This window comes from Xenia sp. Carnegie-2017, unplaced genomic scaffold (assembly GCF_021976095.1).
Source record: "Xenia sp. Carnegie-2017 unplaced genomic scaffold, XeniaSp_v1 HiC_scaffold_23, whole genome shotgun sequence".
NCBI classification, from domain to species: domain Eukaryota; kingdom Metazoa; phylum Cnidaria; class Anthozoa; order Malacalcyonacea; family Xeniidae; genus Xenia; species Xenia sp. Carnegie-2017.
In genome coordinates this window covers 1,044,485-1,065,770 of record NW_025813486.1, presented here as the reverse complement: position 1 = coordinate 1,065,770, position 21,286 = coordinate 1,044,485, and the positions used below count along the sequence as shown (strand labels likewise).

The window sequence follows — 21,286 nt, the reverse complement described above, 5'->3', positions numbered from 1 at the left end:
CAACGTTAATAAACATTTTAATGTGTTACTGTTCTTACTATGAACTTTTTATGAGAAATAATATTGAGAAGCACAATCAAGATTAATTTAAAAAAAACAGTAATTTTACTTTACAATTTAACACCACAGGTGATAAGTAGAGGGTGTTCATAAGGGATACAGAGAATTGAAGGGGGGGGTGTGAAAAAACGATTGAGGGGGAATGAAAAAAGGAGGCAAAGAAAAAAAGAAAGAAATACAAAGCGTGTTCATGGGTCACAGAGAAAAAGGCTAGAAAATAAATGGTACGGATCCTTAATTTCCACAAACGAGCATGCGTAAAAGACTTTTAACAGGAAAAAATTATAGTATAAAAAAGTATAGAAAATTTCTTAAACATTAACGATCGTCTTCATGATCGTTGGTTTTGTGGCTTCCAAACGATGAGATGAAGGATTTATTTTTCTTACTTTTTTCACAAGATCACTTTGAGCGTTAGTCACAATATTCAAGATATGCTCCATTGAAAGTGACACAAGCAAAGGTGTTAATTTTGTTTTGTTGAAGCCAGGAAATGTGTGCAACTAAATTGAAAACCTTTTTGCTTAGATAGTTAGATGATGAAGGAAAAATGGTGCATGTAGATGGAAGATGCAATGGTGGATAGATGATGCAATAGGTGGATCTATGGTGCAATGATGGATAGATGGTTCAATGGTGGATAAATGGCGCAATGGTGGATAGATGGTGCAATGATAGATATATGGTGCAATGGTGGATAGGTGGTGCAATGATAGATATATGGTGCAATGGTGGATAGATGGTGCAATGATAGATATATGGTGCAATGGTAGATAGGTGGTGCAATGATAGATATATGGTGCAATGGTGGATAGATGGTGCAATGTTAGATATATGGTGCAATGGTGGATAGATGGTGCAATGATAGATACATGGTGCAATGGTGGATAGATGGTGCAATGATAGATATATGGTGCAATGGTGGATAGGTGGTGCAATGGTGGATAGATGGTGAAATGATGGATAGATGGTGCAATAATGGATAGATGGTGCAATGATGGATAGATGATGCAATAGGTGGATCTATGGTGCAATAATGGATAGATGGTGCAATGGTGGATAGATGGTGCAATGATGGATAGATATATGGTGCAATGATGGATAGATGGTGCAATGATGGATAGATGGTGCAATGGTAGATGGATGGTGCAATGGATATATAGATGGTGCAATGATGGATAGATGGTGCAATGATAGATACATGGTGCAATGGTGGATAGGTGGTGCAATGTTGGATAGATGGTGAAATGATGGATAGATGGTGCAATAATGGATAGATGGTGCAATGATGGATAGATGATGCAATAGGTGGATCTATGGTGCAATAATGGATAGATGGTCCAATGGTGGATAGATGGTGCAATGATGGATAGATATATGGTGCAATGATGGATAGATGGTGCAATGATGGATAGATGGTGCAATGGTAGATGGATGGTGCAATGGATATATAGATGGTGCAATGATGGATAGATGGTGCAATGGTGGATAGATGGGCAGCGGTAGATAGATGGTGCAATGATGGATAGATGGTGCATTGATAGATAGATGGTGCAATGGTGGATAGATGGTGCAATGATGGAAAGATGGTGCAATGGTGGATACATGGTGCAATGGTAGATAGATGGTGCAATGGTGCAGCAATAGTAGATAAATGGTGCCATCCGTTCCCTTAGCTAAACAATCTCTAATATCAATAAATGAAAATCTAAGCTGCTAGCAATGTTGAATCAAATATTCTCTAAAGGATTTAACAGAATACCCTCAGCTACAACCCACACTAGCAATGATTTTCATAACCAAAAGAGAACTTGCAGACTGTACACCAGGAAATAAAGTATATGTTTTTGATGTTTAAGATTTTGTAAAATTCAATATGTTTACCTCGACAAGTAAAGGTCTTTTTGAAACTTTAGTTTCATCTCGTTGAATCTATTTAGAGTAAGCTAAGTGTAACGATTGTCCCATAACCTGTTTGAAAATCTCACAAACGTATAAGTAGATGGATGAAAATGAAATTCAGAGCAAGAGAAACTTACTCGTAATAATTATTCCAGGAAAATTATTGGAGATAAGTTGGAAAATAAAATTAAATTAAATTGCAACAAAACCTTGCTAAGTAACTTCTTTGTTGGATTAATTGTTCCACCATGAGTATGAAAAGGGTTTGTGTTTTTTCCCATGACTGTCAAATAAAGAATATGTAAGGTGTAAGACAAGTACACAAAGGTGTAAGACAAGTACATCAATGTACAACACCAGTACACAAATGAGTAAAACAAGTAATTTAATGTATAATACAAGTATGGCAAGGTATAAACAAGTACACCAAGGTATAAGCTAGGGCATAAGGTTAAAAACACCAAGGTATAAGACAAAAACTCAAGTACAAAATCAACCTGTTCTCATGGAGTAAACACCAGCAAACTTATTCACATCTTGACTTTTCTTTTCTTTAAAGTCATGAAAACAGAAATCAATTTAAATTTAGACAACGAAAAATCTTTGTTTTCGTGAGAAAGACATCTTACTGTTGAAAAGAAAACAAAGACACACCTCGCGTCGAGATAGCTGATTTTCGTGAAACTTGCTTCGGAGCTCGATAATCAATTTCTAATAGTCCAAAACTAAAATTTTTTTCGCTTTGACTACTAACATTTGATCTTATTTCACCATAACTTTCTATTACAAGCTCATTTTTAGGATAAAACGACGTCAACTCTGTGCCAAGGTCTCTTATCTTTTGGTTGATGCAATCGATAGAATCCATTTTTCCTTTAGAGGCTTCGCAGATAAATTAAAGACGAATACTATATTCGCTCGATTTTTACATGTACAATACACATTTTCCCATTTTTTGATAGGTTTATACAAAGAAAACCCATAAGAAATGTCTGCAAAAATCTGCTCACTTGCAATTTTAGCTATAACATAAAGCCGACAATTAAAAGATCAAAACAAAATCGCATAAGGCAAATTATCAAGTATATAATGTCATTAAACGAGGCTGTCAAAACTCAAAAGAGAAGCTAATTATTTAATTGAATGCTGCCAAAAATTCACATCATAAAAGACAAGGATACACGACAAGGAACGCCTCCTTTCATCAAACTCATCAACCAAACCATTCGAATTTACGAAATAATACATTTCTTTAAAAAATGTATAAATATTGTTCCTTTCAAGTGTTAGTTTCAGTCCGCCATCTTTGACAACCTAATGCATGTTTCCATGGTAAAATGACGCAATGAGTGAGAGCGCTGATTATGCAAAAATATTGATTGGTGAGCAATAGTTGGCAAATAACTGTCCGAGTGGTTTCAAGTTACGTGTACCAGTATGTAAAGGTAGAAATGAATGAGCAACAGAGAACGAAAACAATCTTGTAGTCGAACTAACAAAATATTATTTTATTTAATGACTTACATGTGTGTGTGTGTGCCTTAGGCAAGATTACAAAAATTGTGTGAGAAAGATTTGTAATTGCAATTACAATTGTGACGAGGAATTGCTAACGTGCTCGTTTTTTTCTCCGATGTCGGATTTGATTTTCATCCAAGCTTCCTTGTTCTTCTTTTATTGGTCTCCAATTGCCTTTATCGTCCACCTCTATAGGGACTCTCTCAGGAGGGTTTACTCCATGACGTAACTAAATTTCGAAGAGTTAACGTTTCGTTATATTATAATAACATATTGTAATATTATAATAATTGTCTTTTTTAGTAAATTCAATTTGTGCATATTTATACAAAATGATTTGTCAGTTTGTTTTTTCATGTGGTGGGATGTTTTAATTTTTTACTTTACTCGCCCTACGTGCTTGGTCTGTATGAAAAAACTTCGATCAAATATTTCTCCATAAAGACTTTGAGCAGCCGACCTCGCTTAGTAAGGGCTTAATAATCATCAACTGGAGGGATAACTCAACATAAACGCTCTTATCATTAGATTTAATAATTGCATAATTTTCGGGACGGTGTATTCGTATTTCCTTTATTGAAATATGCTGAATATACAATTCGAAAAAAAAACAAAGAGCAGGAAATATTTATGCTTTTGTTTGATATGTCAGTCGCCATTTTTACACAAATAATTCCACCAACCCGTTACAGTTGAAATTACAGTTAACTGACAAGGTTTTGCATGTTTTTCGCTCGTTTGATGGAGATAAAATTTATTTTGGATCACGTAAGCTCAGTTTTACCAGTGCCAGTGTTTGGTCCAAGTTAGGGGGGGGGGGCTTACTATAAAAGTACAAATAATAAACCTACCTGTTGTCTTCTCCACTTCCAGATCAAGCAAATCATACAAATGAAAACAACAAAACTAACGACAATGATAAAGATTTCACCAACAACTAAACAATTTTGACCAGAGCGAGGAGTTACGAGACATATTGACGTGGGTTCTTCGTTCACATCTGTATGTAATAAAGACAATGTATCACTTAAACATGAACTATTTTGCGTAGTACATTATTCAATTAATGATGAACAATGGTTTGTGGAGAGTTAAAGCAGCAAAGAATTTTCGATTCTCGACCTTAGGCAACAAAAAAACGAGAATACTTTGCTAGGTAAAAATACACCAGTCTGAATAAAGATTCACTTGTAGACCCCCGTTATTGTATACAAATGACTACCAGTAGATGAAAAAATCCGCCAGTAGATCCACCAATGTATACAGAGAACCACCAGTACATACATTGATGTATACAACGATCCACTAGTAGATCCATTAATGTATGCAAAGACCTGCCAGTGGATCAACTAAATAATACAATGATACACCAGTAGATACCCCTATAATATTTTCATTATCTTTGAATTAAGGATGTTTTCACTTTTTAGTTGACAATTTTGTGTTTTAAAAAATCCCTAGAAATAACAAATATTTGGTAAACGTCATCACGATGAGAACAGAAACATATCACACCATTTGTTCTAATTTACCAAAAGTCAACAGTAAATGACATCTTACCAAAAATCTTTATAACACAGCTCTGTAAAAACTCGGAACATATTTTTTGCAGAAGTACCGACATACATCGGAATAGTTTTATTTAAGGCAAGAAATTCCTAATACAGGCTGTTATCCTTTTTTCACTCAAAATTTTCCTATTAACTTTTAAAGAAGGTAAAAAGCCGTTTCATCACGAAAAATGTGGTCGACAATTTGTTCAACAATTTACACACCTTTTGGTTCCAATTTACCAAAAGTCAACAGTAAATGACAACTTCTAAAATCTTTATTATAAAACTCTGTAAAAGCTGAGTCGTTTAATAATAAAAACTAACGTCAGAAATTCTTAATATAGGCTGTTATCCTTTTTTACATTCAAAATATTCCCACAGTTTTAAACGGAGGCAAAAAGCCGTTTGATCGTAAAAAATGTGACAAGTCAACAATTTGTTCAATCACAAAGTACCTTTGACTGGGATAACCAACAATTTATTGATAGCCTTTCCATATTGATCTTCACAGCTGATATTAATCTTCAAAGATTTTGAAGAATCCAGACTTTCGTAATCTGTAGAGTGAACTCCAACAAGCAAAGTGAGAGTGTTTAGTTTCACTCGATCCTCGTTGGAATCAAGAAGTTTACATGATGGTTTTGTGTTTTTATCTTCGTAAATCACGATGACATTGCTTATAAAGACATCCTCTACGCTGTTCCCCTTAAATGAGGAGTCTTTACTTATTTCAATGTTTGTGGGCGCACCGTTTACATCTACAAACGAAACATACTGAAGACGTAAATGACTTAACAACGTAGTATCTTTATGCGTCCATCAGGGAGCAGTGGCGCGCTAGAAAGAATTAGGAAGCCATCAAAAATACAACACTTTGAAAACGTGTGCTGAAGTCCCGAGCCGAGCACCACGGGTCGTACTGAGGGAGTCAGAGGCATGCTCTCCTGGAACATTTCTAAATCAAGAAGCTCTAGCTAAAATTCCATTTCTTGGACTTTAGGGATAGAATATTACTGATATAGTGTCTAATGCGTTTTTCCAACCAAAATTCAAATTTTGACGCCCCAAATTTATTTCTGCACCGTCAAAATCAACAGCTGGGGGGAGGGCATGACCTCCTGCCAGCATGCCATTGTCAGGGAGTAGTTTTAAATTGACGCCCCAATTCCTAATGCCTTTTGTCACTCCAATAATATATAGCTAAACTGTGTAACTGATTTGGTGTTTGTGTTTTCAACTATGTAATCCCTAAGCCACTCTTAGAGCCTCTTAAGACTAGATCCTTCGCTGCTTTATTTCATCTCAAATTTTCTATTTAGAATCATGTTAATCCCACCATCCCCTTTATCAATCTTTCCAAACATTATAGCATATAATCGTCAGTCACACGAAAATTGTTTACCCTGACTAGTACTCTGTAAACTTGGTGTTACCTAAAATAATCTAGATTTAATTTATTTATGGCTTTAACGTAAAGAAACAAACCTAAAACAGTTTTGGTAAAATTCTTTTCAAAATGCAATCCACCGCCATCTCTAACAATAATGAGTACCCCTAAACTTGGTGTAAGCTCGTAATTAACTGATCCAAAGTGAAATAATTCATCATGATTGGTTCCACCAATGACAAAAGACGCAGTATTATCAGCAAGAGTGTAAGCAAAGGACTGATTTGAACCAACTGGATCGTCAGCGGTTAAAGTGCCAACATACGTCATGTTAGGAGAGTTTTCCTGGATGGTTGAATTTGATAAGTAAAGAGATGTTGGAGCTTCGTTAACATCTACAAAATAACATTTATTTTATAAAAACTGAAGTAAAAACAACATTGAATACAAAAACTAACAAATAACAGACAGCACAAAATAGAGAAAAAATATTATCTTAAGCAAAAATTCAGCAACTAAAGCACATTTTCTATTACGATCTTTCACCAAATTTCAGAGTTCAAGGCTTCCGAGTTGATTGATTTTTGCCAGCCAACTTCAGCATAAACAGCACTCAGGATGTAATTAACCCTTTCTTTCCCAGCGTTGTCGTTAACAACATCAATGAAACCATCCCAAATTCATAGGATCAAAAAAGTTGGGAAGTAAAGGGTTAAAAGATAGACTTACCAGTGATGAAAACTTTAAATGACTTTGAAATATCGAGGCCAGCAGCATCTTTACAAGTGACATTGATATTGTAAACATTTCTTTCTTCAAAATCGAGAAGGCTATTATATTTAACTCGGAGAAAATTGCTATCAGTTTCATGAGTTATTTAAAACTCATTTTCATCTTCGTCATCATTTAATGAGTTCTCGAGGGAGCAAATATGGATCTGAGGTGGCACACTTTTAACATCTGGATCTTTTACCTGTGACAAAAGTATACTCTTAATGCATGTTCTAGGTTAAGTTTTTTATAAGGTAATTGTATGTCTCCTTGTTAAGTATAAGTTCTTTCTGACTAAAATATGTTTAGTGTTGGATTAGGATTGAAATTGCTTTTACGAAGTTACAGTGATAGTGTGAAGTTTTGAAAGAATTGAAAAACGCGACAGTTAAAATGAATTCTTAAAAAGAGCATTTATATTTTTTAACAAAAATATTGCCTTCGAGGAATCTCGGTATATCTTATTAACAAACACGAAATCTAAGCAACCGATTGATGTTTAACTCACCAAAAACTTTCCAATCACTGTTGAAGCAGGAGAATTCTCTGCTACAAAATTTTTAGACATCAAAATATCAGTTGGAGCTTCGTTTACATCGGTTACTTCGATCCTAAATTGTTTGAGCGCCATTCTCACAGGATCTGCGACAGCCAACCAAATAATGTACACGTTTCTTTCTTCATAATCAAGAGAACCGTTAACAACGAGGGGAATCGAGTAAAAATTAGTTGATTTAACGTTCATTGTACGATTTTCAACGTTTGGAACACCTGAAAGAAGTTTTTATGTAAACAATACTGGATTTACAAACTACAGAGAAAAATTTAAAATCTTCCTTTTTCAAAGTACTCAGAGTCAGTGTTGATTTAATCTATTGTTATTATACTGATAATTTTTTTTTGTATTTGCTATTAAAGAATGAAGAAAATTAAATCACACTATCAAAGGTTATGGATGTAAAATCAAAAAATTCCCCATGTATACAAACCTTGTAGAGCAAACTTTTCACGAAGCAAAACACTACTGTGATTCAAATAAAACTTTAACGTGTCATTATCGTCATAAGTCGCAACGAAGTCGCCGATGACCGACCCCAGAACGCAATTCTCCGGGATGCGATTACCCTTCAAAATTATATCCTTGGGTGATTCGCTGACGTCTCGCACAAAAACATAAAAAATATGAATATACGAAGATTTTGGTGGATGACCTCGGTCCGTACATTATATCTTTATACGATGTGTATTCTTTGCTTCGTAATCGAGGCTTTTTGCAACAACTATCTTGTTATCTAGCAACTTGAAGTAACCATTACCAGAGTCAACCAATTCCCAGTCAAAATTTGAAGTGTGTTTTCGATCAAGATCATCGTCTCTAGCTGTTTGATTACCAACAACAGAACCAATATTGACGTTTTCAAGCACTTCGTTATTTGAAAGTTTTATATCGTAAGGAGGATCATTAATGTTCAACACAGTAATGTTAAAACTTTTTGTAGTAAACATAACAGGTGAACCATTGTCGGTTACTTTGATTTTAACAGTGTAAATATTATCTGACCAGGGTTTCCACACCAAATGTCTTTTTCCCAACAATGCTCTTCCTTGAACAACAAAATAAAAATTTGCGTCTTCATTCATTATTGTGAACGTCAAGGGATCATTTTGAAAATCGCTTGCAAAGAAAAGGCCGACAAAGGGTAAAGTGTTTATTGTCTCATTGATACAATCTGTCGAGAAATGTATATGTGAAGGTGGATCGTTTACTCTCCTGCAGTAATAAGGAACAGCAATTGGATCCCAGTCCCAAGCAACATTCCCGGTGTTACCGTCCAATATACATTGAGCCCTCTCAATGGGTACGTTGAAATTTACCATATGGAAGTTTTTAGCGAAGGCGTTAGGGAAGTTTGTTGATCCAATGGCAGCTAGTTTGAAATTGCCATCACAGTCAATGGAACAGAATTTCAAATATTCATGTCCGTGTGGGCAACTGATGCGTGCAGGTTTGCAGGCTGTTCCAAACTCATCATGATATGCATTTGACGGACATGGAGGTGAGATCAATGGTGAACATGATTTAGGTTCACACTTGCGTGGAGTTATTTCTGATTGTTTATAACCAGGTAAACATTCACACCAATAGCTACCATCTGTGTTTCTACAGTTGGAGTCGATACAACCACCATTTCTATTTTTACATTCGTCTATATCACCACATGATTTACCATCAGCTGAATGAAAATAAAATACAATACAATAAATGGAAACATTCAATAACTGGTCATCATTATATATGGAATTTTTAAATAATGGTCATCACCATATATGGAAGCATTAAATAACTGGTCATTACCATGTATGGAAAAAATGGTTATTACCCTATATGAAAACTGTAACGGGTGATCACCATAAATGGAAAGTTTAAATAACTGGTTATTACCATAAATGGAATATAATAACGGATCATTACCATATAAGGACACTTTAAATAATGAATTACTGCGATGTACTATGTCTCAAGGTATTCCAACTTCAATACGCTGCTGTATGAAAATTACAGAATAAACTCCCGCAGTTTTGAAAATTCTGAAAGATCGGAGTTTTTAGCTATGGAGTGTGATGTTGTTAATTACGTGTTGAAAAAACAACAAGCAAATGAGACTTAACACTTTAAATTAACTACGCGCTTACATATGTAGTTCACATTATCATTTTTATGTGGATTCGGTGATCACGTTGAAGTGAAAGTGGTACAACTCGCGACAGAATAATGCAAGTAGTGCTCAAAATTTTGACGAGACGGACAGTTTATAAATAACGCACGATGAATCGCTGTTTCTTCTTTAACCTGAAGCTGAAGTAAAAAAATACTTTTTCGATTCGAACAATGTTTTTTCCAACGTGCTCACGTTTGCCCATTTTCTACTTACTAAATGCTTTGAACCATGGACGGATTCTCATGTTTTTTTACAGGTGTGGTGAATAATCTGATGCTTCAAGCATTACAATATTCCATGACTAAAACACTTGTTTTTTTTGTTGAAGTTTGTTTAGAAAAATATATATTGAATTGTCATTACCTTGAAGTTCATAGCCTGGGCGAGTTACACATAAACACGATCCATCTGCAGAGTTACAAACATCTTGACATCCCCCGTTAGGTGAACCACATTTGCTACCTGTAGAAGCTATATCCAGTTTATTATCAGATCAGTGGAGACAGCCCCTTTACTTCATCTGCAATAATGGATAAATTTGTCAAGGCTTTCATCATATCAAATTCTTGATGGGTAACATTCCTTAAAACCTTATTGATGATACTAATGTGATTTTAATATTTCATTCACCTGATTTAAAAAACTCGGAGCGAAATAGATTATATCCGTATGACCTCCGTTATCTGGGTGGTGGTTTGGGGACTTTTGGTGGATTACATGAGGGTAGGGGTGACTCTGAATTATTAGATTGACATTTTCTTTTGACAGAAGCAACTTTGTTGCCAATCTATTTCTGAAAAAAGCATAATGTCAGTTGTGAAGAAGCTTTTGAATGATTTCAAAACATGCAGTATCAAACAAATTTTGTGAAATTTTTACTGACATTATAACATCAAGTGTTACAATAAAGCTGCACCAGTTACTGTGTTTCACAGCCTATAACTCTGTACATAAAGAATGTCTATTGTATATCACAAAACATTATAAGAATGTGCTTTTTGAAAAAAAGAAAAGTTTAAAGTAGAACTTCATACTGTGGAATAGAAATACAAATTTAGGGATGTGATTAAGATACGTATGGCTTTGATTTGATAGCGTTTCTTTCGTTGTTGGTTTATTGCATACAGACAAATTTTTAAAAGACGGCGGACAACTAAAGAAGCGGTCGTTCTCACCTTGACCTTGTCCACAGACAACGACGTTTCTTCGGCGGCTGTTTTTATCAGCTCATAACACAGAGTAAATTTCAGGCCATTCTCGAAATAGTAATTAAGAGCATCAGTTTGCTCTCTTGAAAGTTTGTTATATTTTTGAGGTCTGTTGTTCATTGTATTTGAATAATTCCTTGGTATATGTAGATTATTAGTGTATGTTTGGAAACAAAAATGGCGACGATCTCAGATATTATCCTAATGTGTAGAATAGTGTACAACAACATCATACCGCATCCATTATTAGATAGCACAGAAAGCAATCTAATTTGGCTATCTTCCGCATTCTAAGGGGGTGTTTACATGAATCGGAATGACTTTCGATCCGGAATGAACTCATTCCATTTTAAAAGAAATTCTACTGCATGTTTACATGAATTCGGAATGAGTTACAACTCGATCTGGATCGAGTTCATTCCTATCTTCATTCCGGATCGAAGTTTCATTCCATTCAATGGGCTATAATGAGTGCGAAAAAAAGCAACAATTAGTTTTATGCAAGTATTAAGCTGTATTAACTCAGAAACGAAAGGAAAGAAAAGGTTTGTTATAATGTTTAAGTTCGTTATCTTCAAAATTCAAAATTCCTGCGAAAAGTCAATCCTTGAGTTGATTTCCCATATAAACGTGGATTGACATCACGTTTCGATTGGAATTGAAAGTCATTCCGGATTCATGTAAACACCCCCTAAAGTTTAGAACTCTGAGTAATACCAATTTAGAATGAGCGAAACGGGTGCAAGACCAGACTATTAAGCTGCGTGCTATACCGAATTCACTCTTCGTTTGCTGTAAAGGCTTAATTTGCTTTTTTAATTGCCTTTGTTCAGTCTCTTCAGATAATTAATGTTTATTAAATTCAGAGCTTAAGTCCATTTAATTGTGCTTCTGGCATTAACCATTATCACTGCCTTTTAATACATTAATAAACGGTATCTTGGTAATATTGAAACTCCAGAAATACCATTTACTATGGTATAAGAGTTTTATTATGTATTTTATAAAGTTGACTTCAAATGTCATACGTCTTCAACAAAAGCAAATGAGAATAAAATTTAAATAATCAGATATTATATCATTCAATAATGTAAGCTACATGCAGAAATGTGATTATACATCATCCAAATACGTCGTGAAAAGTGTTTCGCTACTTTACATCTACAAAATAAATCCTTTAACTACCGTATCGTTGATTTGTTATTTGTTTTCCTGTCAGTAAACGTTTCATTGTGGTTCGCTTCCATTAAAAACTGAAAAAGTTCTTAAGTTCTGGGTTGTTTTTCAATTCGTCATTTCACCAGACAGCAACACGTACCCGAACTGGCATTTCAAAAAGAACTCCTTAGGATCATCAACTTTATAAAATGGATGGTTTTAGTGCTGGTCGCAATCAATCGATCTGTCAATGAAAGCCAACAATCAAAATAATGATATACGTAAAAAAATTATTTGTCTTTTCCAATCTGAGTAAATTCTATTTTACACGGTATCTTTCATGTTCACTTGCCTTTTCACAAACTGTTTTTACTCTTTAAAAACTGTTTATTTTTGATGTGATTTCTTTTCACTGAAATTGAAAAAGTTCTTGAGATCTGGATTGTTTTTCAATTCTTCATTGGACCTCACAGTAGCATACACTCGAACAGGGAGATTGGGGAATTTTTTGAGAATATACGCCTTGTGATCGCCAATCTTATAAAATGGTTCTGGTTGAGGTTTTGGCCGTGGTCGATCGTTCCAATGCTTGTTAATATTTCGAATAAGTCTTAAACATTCTGTCCATGAAGAGCCATATGTAAAAATCTTTCCAGTCACCACGTCTGTTCTAAAATAATCATAAACATCACTGTCTATTTTACTTTTCCAATCTGAGGATTCACTATTCAATTGTTGAACGACACTACACAGGGGATCATTTGTCTTAATCTGCTGAAGATTTCCAACTTTACATAATAAGTCGAATTTTTCGTCATCCGACATAAGAAATGGATGTGTTAACGCCTCGTTGGCTGATGGTCTGTCTTCGGGTTCTCGGTTTAAAATCCACAACAAAAGGTCTTTCAATGCTACATCCTTGATTTCGTCTAAGCCAGCAAGGTTTCCATTCAACATATTGTCCAATCTATGCCGTTTAGTTCCAAACGGGTGTTTTCCTTTTGTTGCAATATAATAAGTTACCATTCCTGCATTCTAAAAAGATTAGCAATGTAATGTTACAAATTGACTTTGTACATGCATGTCGTGCAAATGGTCATATTCCTACACTTACATATACGTCTGACTCTTTCTTGTACCGTCCTTTATCGACTGTATCTTTAATTTCACAATATGATTCAGGAGCAATCCAATACTCAGTTCCCATGTTAGGCTTGCTTTCATATGTCGTAGAATCATCATTCAATATTCGACTAATGCCAAAGTCAGCTATCAGAAAGTTGTCTTGTGAGTCTCGGAGAACATTGGAGGGCTTCAAATCAAGATGAAGAATAGGATTTAGGCCGCTATGAAGATCAGCTAATCCTTGCAAAATTTGTCTAAGAATTTCGGGAAGAGCTTTTTGAAGATCATGTAAAGTAGAAGATACTACGAAATTCTCCAATGATTCTTCACATAATTCTAATATCAAATATACATATTCAGTTCCAGTCTCTTCCTCTAGGAAAGAATAATTCACAACATATTTCGACTTTCTTGCGTTGAATTTATTCAAAATTTCTTTTTCTTGCAGCGCAAGCTGGATGTAGCTATCTCGAGGTATTCGTTTCACTGCTTTACCGTAACCATCCTTACCCAGTCCAAGAAAAACACGGGTTGCATCACTTCCTTTGCCAATGCGAAACTCTTCTGAGAAAATTACTCGCACATTGCCCACCACTTTAACATCAACAATGGAATTGCGTCCATATTCAATCAATTTTAAAAACAATTCTCTATGTTTCGTTGATTCATCAATGTATTTCCACTCTTGCAACATCAAGTCTAAAAAAATTAGATACAATATTACATTCAATGGTGAAAGAAACGAAATTAATACGTCAAAATAGCTTAAACTTTCCCAATCAGGAAAGGATATTATTAGCTCCGGCTCATTTTTGAAAAAACTTATCAACAACCATTAGACAAACCATAAGTTCTTTAATTGTACAATCAAATCTGGCAACATTTGAGGTTTGCTTATACCATACAATTAATCGCAAAAACTTCTTTCTGCAGTAATTTCATATATTTTTTTTAAGAAATAACCTTACGTTTTCGAAAATATTAAATTTAAATTTATAGAGCATATTTTTTAGAGTCTAAAACTTTTTATAGTAGAAAATAACAAAATAGCTTCATTTAATTTTTCATTTCATTCTCGACACTCATTATTTAGATAGACTATCTAATGTTTAATGCCAAATATGAACATTGAAGTTCGATGAGCAACTAAAACTCAACAATTATTCTCTCAAACCTTTGAACACCATTAAAGTGCCAATAAAACGAAAACTTTGCTAGTTACATAATATTTACATTGACCAGATCTTTGAAATGAATGCTTTCTAAAACCTTTTATGTATGACTCTTTCATTCAAAAAATACTGAAGTGAAGTCTCTGCTATTACCAATTTATCTAATTTGTGACATCATATTGCATGCAAAATGAGTCGCTGCCATGTTTTAAATACACTTCATTTTCCTGACAACTTTACGTTGATTATAGTAGGCAGTATTTTATATCATTAACACATCACAGAGAAAGACGCTCTGCAAAGTTGAAGTAAAGTATTAGCAAATGTACCGAATAATTCTAGTTCTTATTATGCAATGTGACGTCACAAGTTAGATGAATCGAACAAAATAAAAGCTTCAATAACTTGAGAACGAAAAGAGATATGCATAAACTAGTAGAGAAACTCCGTTGTCATATTAAAATTTCTGGTCAATAAAAGTATAACACAGGCTGCAAAATTTTCGTTTTATAGGCATTATAACCTTTAACTTAGTATCTGACACGTACTGTTTCTCTTATTCACCTTAGTAAAGTGAACCTCGTTATCTTTATTTCTGCAAACTCAAGCCCTATCTCCTGTTTTTCTTATTCTCGGGCAACATTGCTGGTATTGTTTTACCTTTGCCAAATTAAAGATGGTTTTTGCATTTTTCAATTATTTTACTAAGCATATGATGGTTTATTTACAAGAAACAATTTTTCTGTCATGTGTCTATTGTGTCAGGGTTTTCTTTTTCGAGAAAATTTTCTTTCTGATGAAATTTTTACTCAGGTAGAAAAGGAATCATGCAATTCAATAAGTATTTAACACCACAAAAAAAGTAAGCGATTTAAATTCTTATCATATCTTTCAGCCCTTTCGATAAGATTCTTGTCTGTTTTAGAAACATGTGAAAGAAATCATGATTTTGTAGTGTTAAAGTATAAAATAATTGACAAGATAAGCAACACGAACGAAACAAGCAAATGATCGAACTTACGGCTTTAAGTTTTGTGACATCTTTTTTGTGTTTTATGTGTGATGCAGAACATTTCAATTGTCTTTGGCTAACACAATCACGTTTTAATAATTTGAAAAATTTTCTCGTATAATAGAACGCTCCTTTGGAGATCTCTTATAAATAAAGTTAAAGAGAGCAATTGAGCAAATCATTTCCCAGCTTTCACATAAAATTTTCAAATCAATTTTATATCTAGCCATGTAACTATCTAGCCATGTAACATATCTATTTATTGGTCTATTTGTTTAACTATATTTGCATTATGTTAAATGTAGAATACGTTGGTATTCACAAGAATTCAGTAGACCACAATTGAAAATATGAATACCCCCTTCTCCCACCCATTAAACATTCTAGTCTCGATCCTCTATACAGTGGTGCGTGCTACAATATCTGAGAAAACATGATACAGGCATTGAGTTCTGTCAGCGGCATCTCATCAGCAGCGTTATTAAACACCCCATCTCCTACCCAATTAACGTTCTAGTTTTGCCCCTCTATACAATAGTCACTGATACACTATCTGAGAAAACATGATACAGCCATTAAGTTCTGTAAGCAATATTTCATCAGCAGCGTTAAAGAATATCTTCTCCCCTACACAACTAAAAGTTATAGTTTCGGCCCTCTATAAAGTAATCCATGCTACTGTATCTGAGAAAACATGTCACAGCCATTAAATTCTGCAAGCGATACTTTAGCAGCAGCGTTATTAAACACCTCTTCCCCACCCCAATATAAATTACAGTTTCGGCCCTCTAAACAGTGGTCTGTGCTACAATATCTGAGAAAACATGATACATCTATTGAGTTCCGTAAGCGATATTTCATCAGCAGCGTTATTAAGCACCCCCTCCCCCAACCCACCAAAAGTTATAGTTTCGGCCCTCTATACAGTGGTCAGTGCTACGATATCTAAGAAAACATGATACAGCCATTGAGTTCTGTAAGCGATATTCAAGCGGTAGTGTTACTCTTGCTCAATCGGGTGGCTTAAGTCGTAAGTGGCTTGAACTGATTGACGTGCACTTTTTAATGGAGGTCATCAAGCCAGTTGACAATCATCAATTAAGACACAGTTTGAATCATAAATGAGATTTTTGGAGTCCCTTGCTCTTCTAATATAGTCGAAATAATTATATTTATTTATTTTGAGATCAGTGGAGTCATTTTTGAAATCAATAAAACAGTCGTTGTTTTTATGTTTTGCGATTAGTAACGTTATTTGTTTATCCATTTTGGGAAATTTTCTAGTAGAAAACTGATACAGCAACTTTTATGCTCTATGCAAGTTTTAAAATGAAATTCTAAGTAAAAGTATTAAAAAATTTGATCCTAAGCTAGAAAATGATCTTTGTGGACTTTTGAATGATGTTCACACTGAAGAGGTAATCTCCAGTATACTTAGCAAAGAGAGAGCTCAAAAAATCTTGTAATTTTCTGTAAATTTAGAATTCAGAAGATCGTTTAATAAATGTGCAATTTAATGCTACATTTGTCATAATGAAAATTTCAAATAGCCTTCTTTTTACTGTGGAACCTTGAGAATTCACATCCTCAAGGTGGCTTATTTTCCATGTGATTTTGAGGTATTTTACTTACAATGAACAGGAATTCTTATCTATTGAAGTATATTGAGCAAGTGGATTTGATGGTGGCCTTTCTTTGCATAATTTTCAATGTCATTAGCTAGGTAGTGTATGCATGGTGGTGCAAACGTGAAGTATGACAGTATATCCAAAAGATAGTTTGTTGAGAGGTTTTTATGATTAAACAAGCAGAATACAAATAAACGTTACTTTAAAAAAATAGATTGCATGATGTCATTATCACCTCATGTCTCATCTTAATTTAAACTGACTATAATGTGCTTCAAGTACAAATTGTGAAGTGACAAGATTTTACTGTCATGATTAAAACAGATGAAACCAGGTGCAAATGTTACCATTCAATGTTGCTTAGACATGTGATGAAAAAATTCATATATTTCATAACATTTGTTAATGTAAAGGTTGACTGAAGACTGTATATGAAGAAAATTACTTAGTGATGTTTTTTTCAATTGTGTCAACACTTTCGATGCTGTAAGCCAGGAGCAAAAAACATAATTTCTATCTGGAAATAAAGTTATACTCCGACTAATCTCCTGTACTCTAACAAAGAAAATAATAATTAATGTAATCAAACACGAGCACTTTTAAAACAGATGGTCTAACACTTCCTGAACACTTCTAAAATGCAGGGTCTGATCTGTATGGTGTACATTATGTCAAGATTTGTTTTAAAAGGTATTAGTCTATTTATTATAATCCTTTTTCTTTAATGGAACTTATGAAATGTAGTCAATTTGAGCACTTTATAAAAAGAGTTGCGCCACTTTGCTGCTACGCAGTATTTATTGAGATAAACAAAGACTTGTCAAATTGTGCTGAGCACTGCCGTCTGGTACACAGTACATTTAAATTATTTGTCGTTCGCAAAAGAAAAATTTAAGTCATTGATACAGTATTGAACATACGTAATAAACGAAAGTTTGGAGTCCGAAAGTGCAACACTGTATACGTACATCATGCATATTATTAAATAATATAAATCTTCATAAAAACACATAAATATCAATCAAATGACTTGAATTGTGATACAATTCAAAACAAATATGCTTAGGTCACGCAATATATATAAAATAAATTAGAATTGAAAGGCATACCTTGTTCTGTATTTTCAACATCAGGAGAATTTCCGACTTCTTTAGCATTATCAACATCACCATCAGAGTTTTCTCTCTCAGGAAGGTTTTCTCCCTCAGAAGGGTTTTTTCCCTCAGGAAGGTTTTCTCCCTCAGGAGGGTTTTTCCCAAAGGAAGGTTTTCTCCCTTATGAGGGTTTTCTCCCTCTGGAGGGTTTTCTCCCTCAGGAAGGTTTTCTCTCAGGAAGGTTTTCTCCCTCAGGAAGGTTTTCTCCCTCAGGAAGGTTTTCTCCCTCAGGAAGGTTTTCTCCCTTATGAGGGTTTTCTCCCTCAGGAGGGTTTTCTCCATTATGAGGGTTTTCTCCCTCCGGAAGGTTTTCTCCCTCAGGAAGGTTTTCTCTCAGGAAGGTTTTCTCCCTTATGAGGGTTTCTCCCTCAGGAGGGTTTTCCCTTATGAGGGTTTCTCCCTCCGGAGGGTTTCTCCTCCCCTCAGGAGGTTTTCTCCCTCAGGAGGTTTTCTCCCCTTTTCTCTCCAGGTTTTCTCTTCCTTTTCTCCCTCAGGTTTTCTCCCTCATGAGGTTTTCTCCATTATGGTTTTCTCCCTCAGGAAGGTTTTCTCTCTCAGGAGGATTTTCTCCCTCAGGAGGTTTCTCCCATGAGGTTTTCTCCCTCCTCTCTCAGGTTTTCTCCCTCAGGAGGGTTTTCTCCCTCAGGAAGGTTTTCTCCCTTATGAGGGTTTTCTCCCTCAGGGGTTTTCTCCCTCAGGAAGGTTTTCTCCCTCAGGAAGGTTTTCTCCCTCAGGAAGGTTTTCTCCCTCAGGAAGGTCTTCTCCCTTATGAGGGTTTTCTCTCTCAGGAAGGTTTTCTCCCTCAGGAGGGTTTTCTCCCTCAGGAAGGTTTTCTCCCTTATGAGGGTTTTCTCTCTCAGGAATGTTTTCTCTCTCAGGAAGGTTTTCTCCATGACGTAGCTAAATTTAAAAGAGTTTCTTTCAGTAAAATTAACGTTTCGTTATATTATAATAAGATAATAACATATTATAATAATGTGGTTATTTACGCAAAATGATTTGTCAGTTTGCATTTTCATATGGTGGGATGTTTTTATTTTTTTACTTTACTTGCCCTACGGGCTTGGTCTGTAAAAAAAACTTCCATCCGATATTTCTCCATAAAGACTACGAGCTCTCTTAATAATGGCTTAATAAACAGTAATATCAACTGGAGAGATAACTCATTATAAACTCTCTATCATTATTGCGTGTTTTTCGCTCACTTGAAGGAGATATAATTTATTTTGGATCATGTGAGCACAATTTTACCAGTCCAAGTTAGGGGGGCTTACTATAAAAGTACAAATAATAAACCTACCTGTGGTCTTCTCCACTTCCAGATCAAGCAAATTGTACAAATCAAAGCAACAAAACTAATGACAATGATCCACTGAAGAGAAATACTGCTCTTAGTTGAAGTACTGAAACCAAGAAACCATTTAACTGGGGTTTTGTTTAAAAGAATACTGGCGTCAAACGCTGGGATCAAATTGTAGTTGGGTTTCTCTGCGATAGCAAGCACGACTTTAGTGAACGCTCCTTCTTTCTCATAAAGGAGTAACTCCACATACACAGCTCTGTTTGGTACACTGCGTTTTTTTCTCGAAGCAATATCTTTATCTGTTGAAAAAATTCAAAATCAATGTTCGAAAGTACTTCTACTTTTAGCATCGTCAACTGAATTTTTAATTGTTTATCATATGATTTAGCAATTCTTAATTTGTCGGATGTTTTTCCTTTGGCACAGTATCCGTGAAGTAAAGGACTCGCTTTTTCAATCCTGCTATGTATAGTTTTTTATGAAAACGATAAATTTGCACAGCTAATAGCATGGTTTCGAGTGCAATTTGGAAAAAACATAAACGAGTGAGATTTTTCAAAGACTATCAAAATTGCACGAGTCCAACACTTCCGGCAAAATGGCGCGCTTTGTTTGGCTCATAAACATTTTTGCCGGTCCATTATTAGGGAGCTTTAGCAAGAGTACGACTACGACAACGAGTACGAAGTTTGACCGTGTAAGGGAATGGCACGAGGAAGTTTGTTGTTGTTGTCGCTTCGTGAAAAGGGAGCTTTAGCAAAGCCTACGAGTACCAGAGCCCTCTATTAGTATAAGAGTTGAGACAAACGGTCTGAGGCGAACGCAGAGCCGCCATTTTGGTTCCTACTTGCCAAGTGAAACTATAATAATACTATAGACCCATTGCATGTGACGTCAAAAAGCCGGTGACGTTACATCTGGAGGACAAGCAAACGCGACATGTAAATAACAAAGCGATATTATTGTTAAGGATGGTTAACTTTTGCGCAATTTATTGCTGTTCGAAGCGTGCTGATAGGGATAAGGAATTAAGTTTTTATTGCATGCCAGCTGTGAAAACCAATGCAAGCAAAATATTGCAAGATTTACACAAGGAACGTAGTTCTTTGTATCTTGAAAGAATTCGTCGGGCAGACATTGACGATTCTAAATGCACGTATTTACGAGTGTGTAGCCTTCATTTTGTTACTGGTAAGCCAATGAGTTGAAAAAAGCTTTGTTGTGTTCGTTTGTGTCATTTTATACCATTTGTTGTTTTGTTCACAATGGCAGGGAAATTGGGTTTATATGCAAAAGAAGAAGGCAATTTAAGCTTATTCATTGGTAGTATCAAATATATTAGGAATAATAGCAAGCTCTTTGCGTTTTTTTAATGATTTGCGGCAGACCTGATTTAATTTCAATGGTTTGTGCTTCGTTTGCGGTTTACTAGTTCGTTCTTCAAATTGATCGTGACCCATTGTAAGATGTAGTTTTCGTACGTGAACGTGTTTTCTCGGCTTATGTTCCGACTCTGTAACAAGTTTTCAAGATCTTTAAGCTTGGTGGCAAGCGGCAATGTTATCCTGGCATCAGTGTTATCAAATAGTTGGACAAGACTTTGTTCGAAACTTCG

General features: G+C 35.0%; 4 protein-coding genes and 2 long non-coding RNA genes across 6 annotated transcripts in view; all 6 read right to left on the bottom strand.

Moving 5' to 3' along the window:
- Positions 1–517: 517 nt before the first annotated feature.
- Positions 518–2,513, bottom strand: LOC124449499. The gene is made up of 4 exons (XR_006949420.1): positions 2,460–2,513; positions 2,172–2,245; positions 1,945–1,992; positions 518–563 (listed from the first exon to the last, which is right to left on the bottom strand). It is a non-coding gene; the product is annotated as an uncharacterized LOC124449499 (long non-coding RNA).
- A 188-nt stretch (positions 2,514–2,701) lies between these two features.
- On the bottom strand, positions 2,702–3,191 carry LOC124449500. The gene is made up of 2 exons (XR_006949421.1): positions 3,144–3,191; positions 2,702–2,844 (listed from the first exon to the last, which is right to left on the bottom strand). It is a non-coding gene; the product is annotated as an uncharacterized LOC124449500 (long non-coding RNA).
- A 252-nt stretch (positions 3,192–3,443) lies between these two features.
- LOC124449490 lies at positions 3,444–7,269 on the bottom strand. The gene is made up of 5 exons (XM_047000421.1): positions 7,150–7,269; positions 6,519–6,815; positions 5,489–5,791; positions 4,332–4,480; positions 3,444–3,709 (listed from the first exon to the last, which is right to left on the bottom strand). The coding sequence occupies exons 2-5, from the start codon at positions 6,748–6,750 to the stop codon at positions 3,572–3,574; spliced, it is 822 nt and encodes a 273-aa protein (XP_046856377.1). The 5' UTR covers positions 6,751–6,815; positions 7,150–7,269; the 3' UTR covers positions 3,444–3,571.
- Positions 7,270–12,088: 4,819 nt separating this feature from the next.
- Positions 12,089–13,586, bottom strand: LOC124449492 (serine/threonine-protein kinase/endoribonuclease IRE1-like). The gene is made up of 2 exons (XM_047000425.1): positions 13,392–13,586; positions 12,089–13,312 (listed from the first exon to the last, which is right to left on the bottom strand). Exons 1-2 carry the CDS (start codon positions 13,482–13,484, stop codon positions 12,665–12,667), a joined length of 741 nt encoding a protein of 246 aa, XP_046856381.1. The 5' UTR covers positions 13,485–13,586; the 3' UTR covers positions 12,089–12,664.
- A 174-nt stretch (positions 13,587–13,760) lies between these two features.
- On the bottom strand, positions 13,761–18,695 carry LOC124449496. Its single transcript, XM_047000434.1, has 2 exons — positions 18,324–18,695; positions 13,761–14,101 (listed from the first exon to the last, which is right to left on the bottom strand). Exons 1-2 carry the CDS (start codon positions 18,648–18,650, stop codon positions 14,096–14,098), a joined length of 333 nt encoding a protein of 110 aa, XP_046856390.1. The 5' UTR covers positions 18,651–18,695; the 3' UTR covers positions 13,761–14,095.
- Positions 18,696–19,034: 339 nt separating this feature from the next.
- LOC124449484 overlaps positions 19,035–21,286 on the bottom strand; it is a 46,404-nt gene continuing 44,152 nt past the window's right edge. Inside the window, exon 8 of the mRNA XM_047000412.1 lies at positions 19,035–19,268. Coding sequence (XP_046856368.1) covers positions 19,047–19,268 — 222 coding nt within the window. The 3' untranslated portion in view covers positions 19,035–19,046. The remainder of the gene's footprint in view (positions 19,269–21,286) is intronic.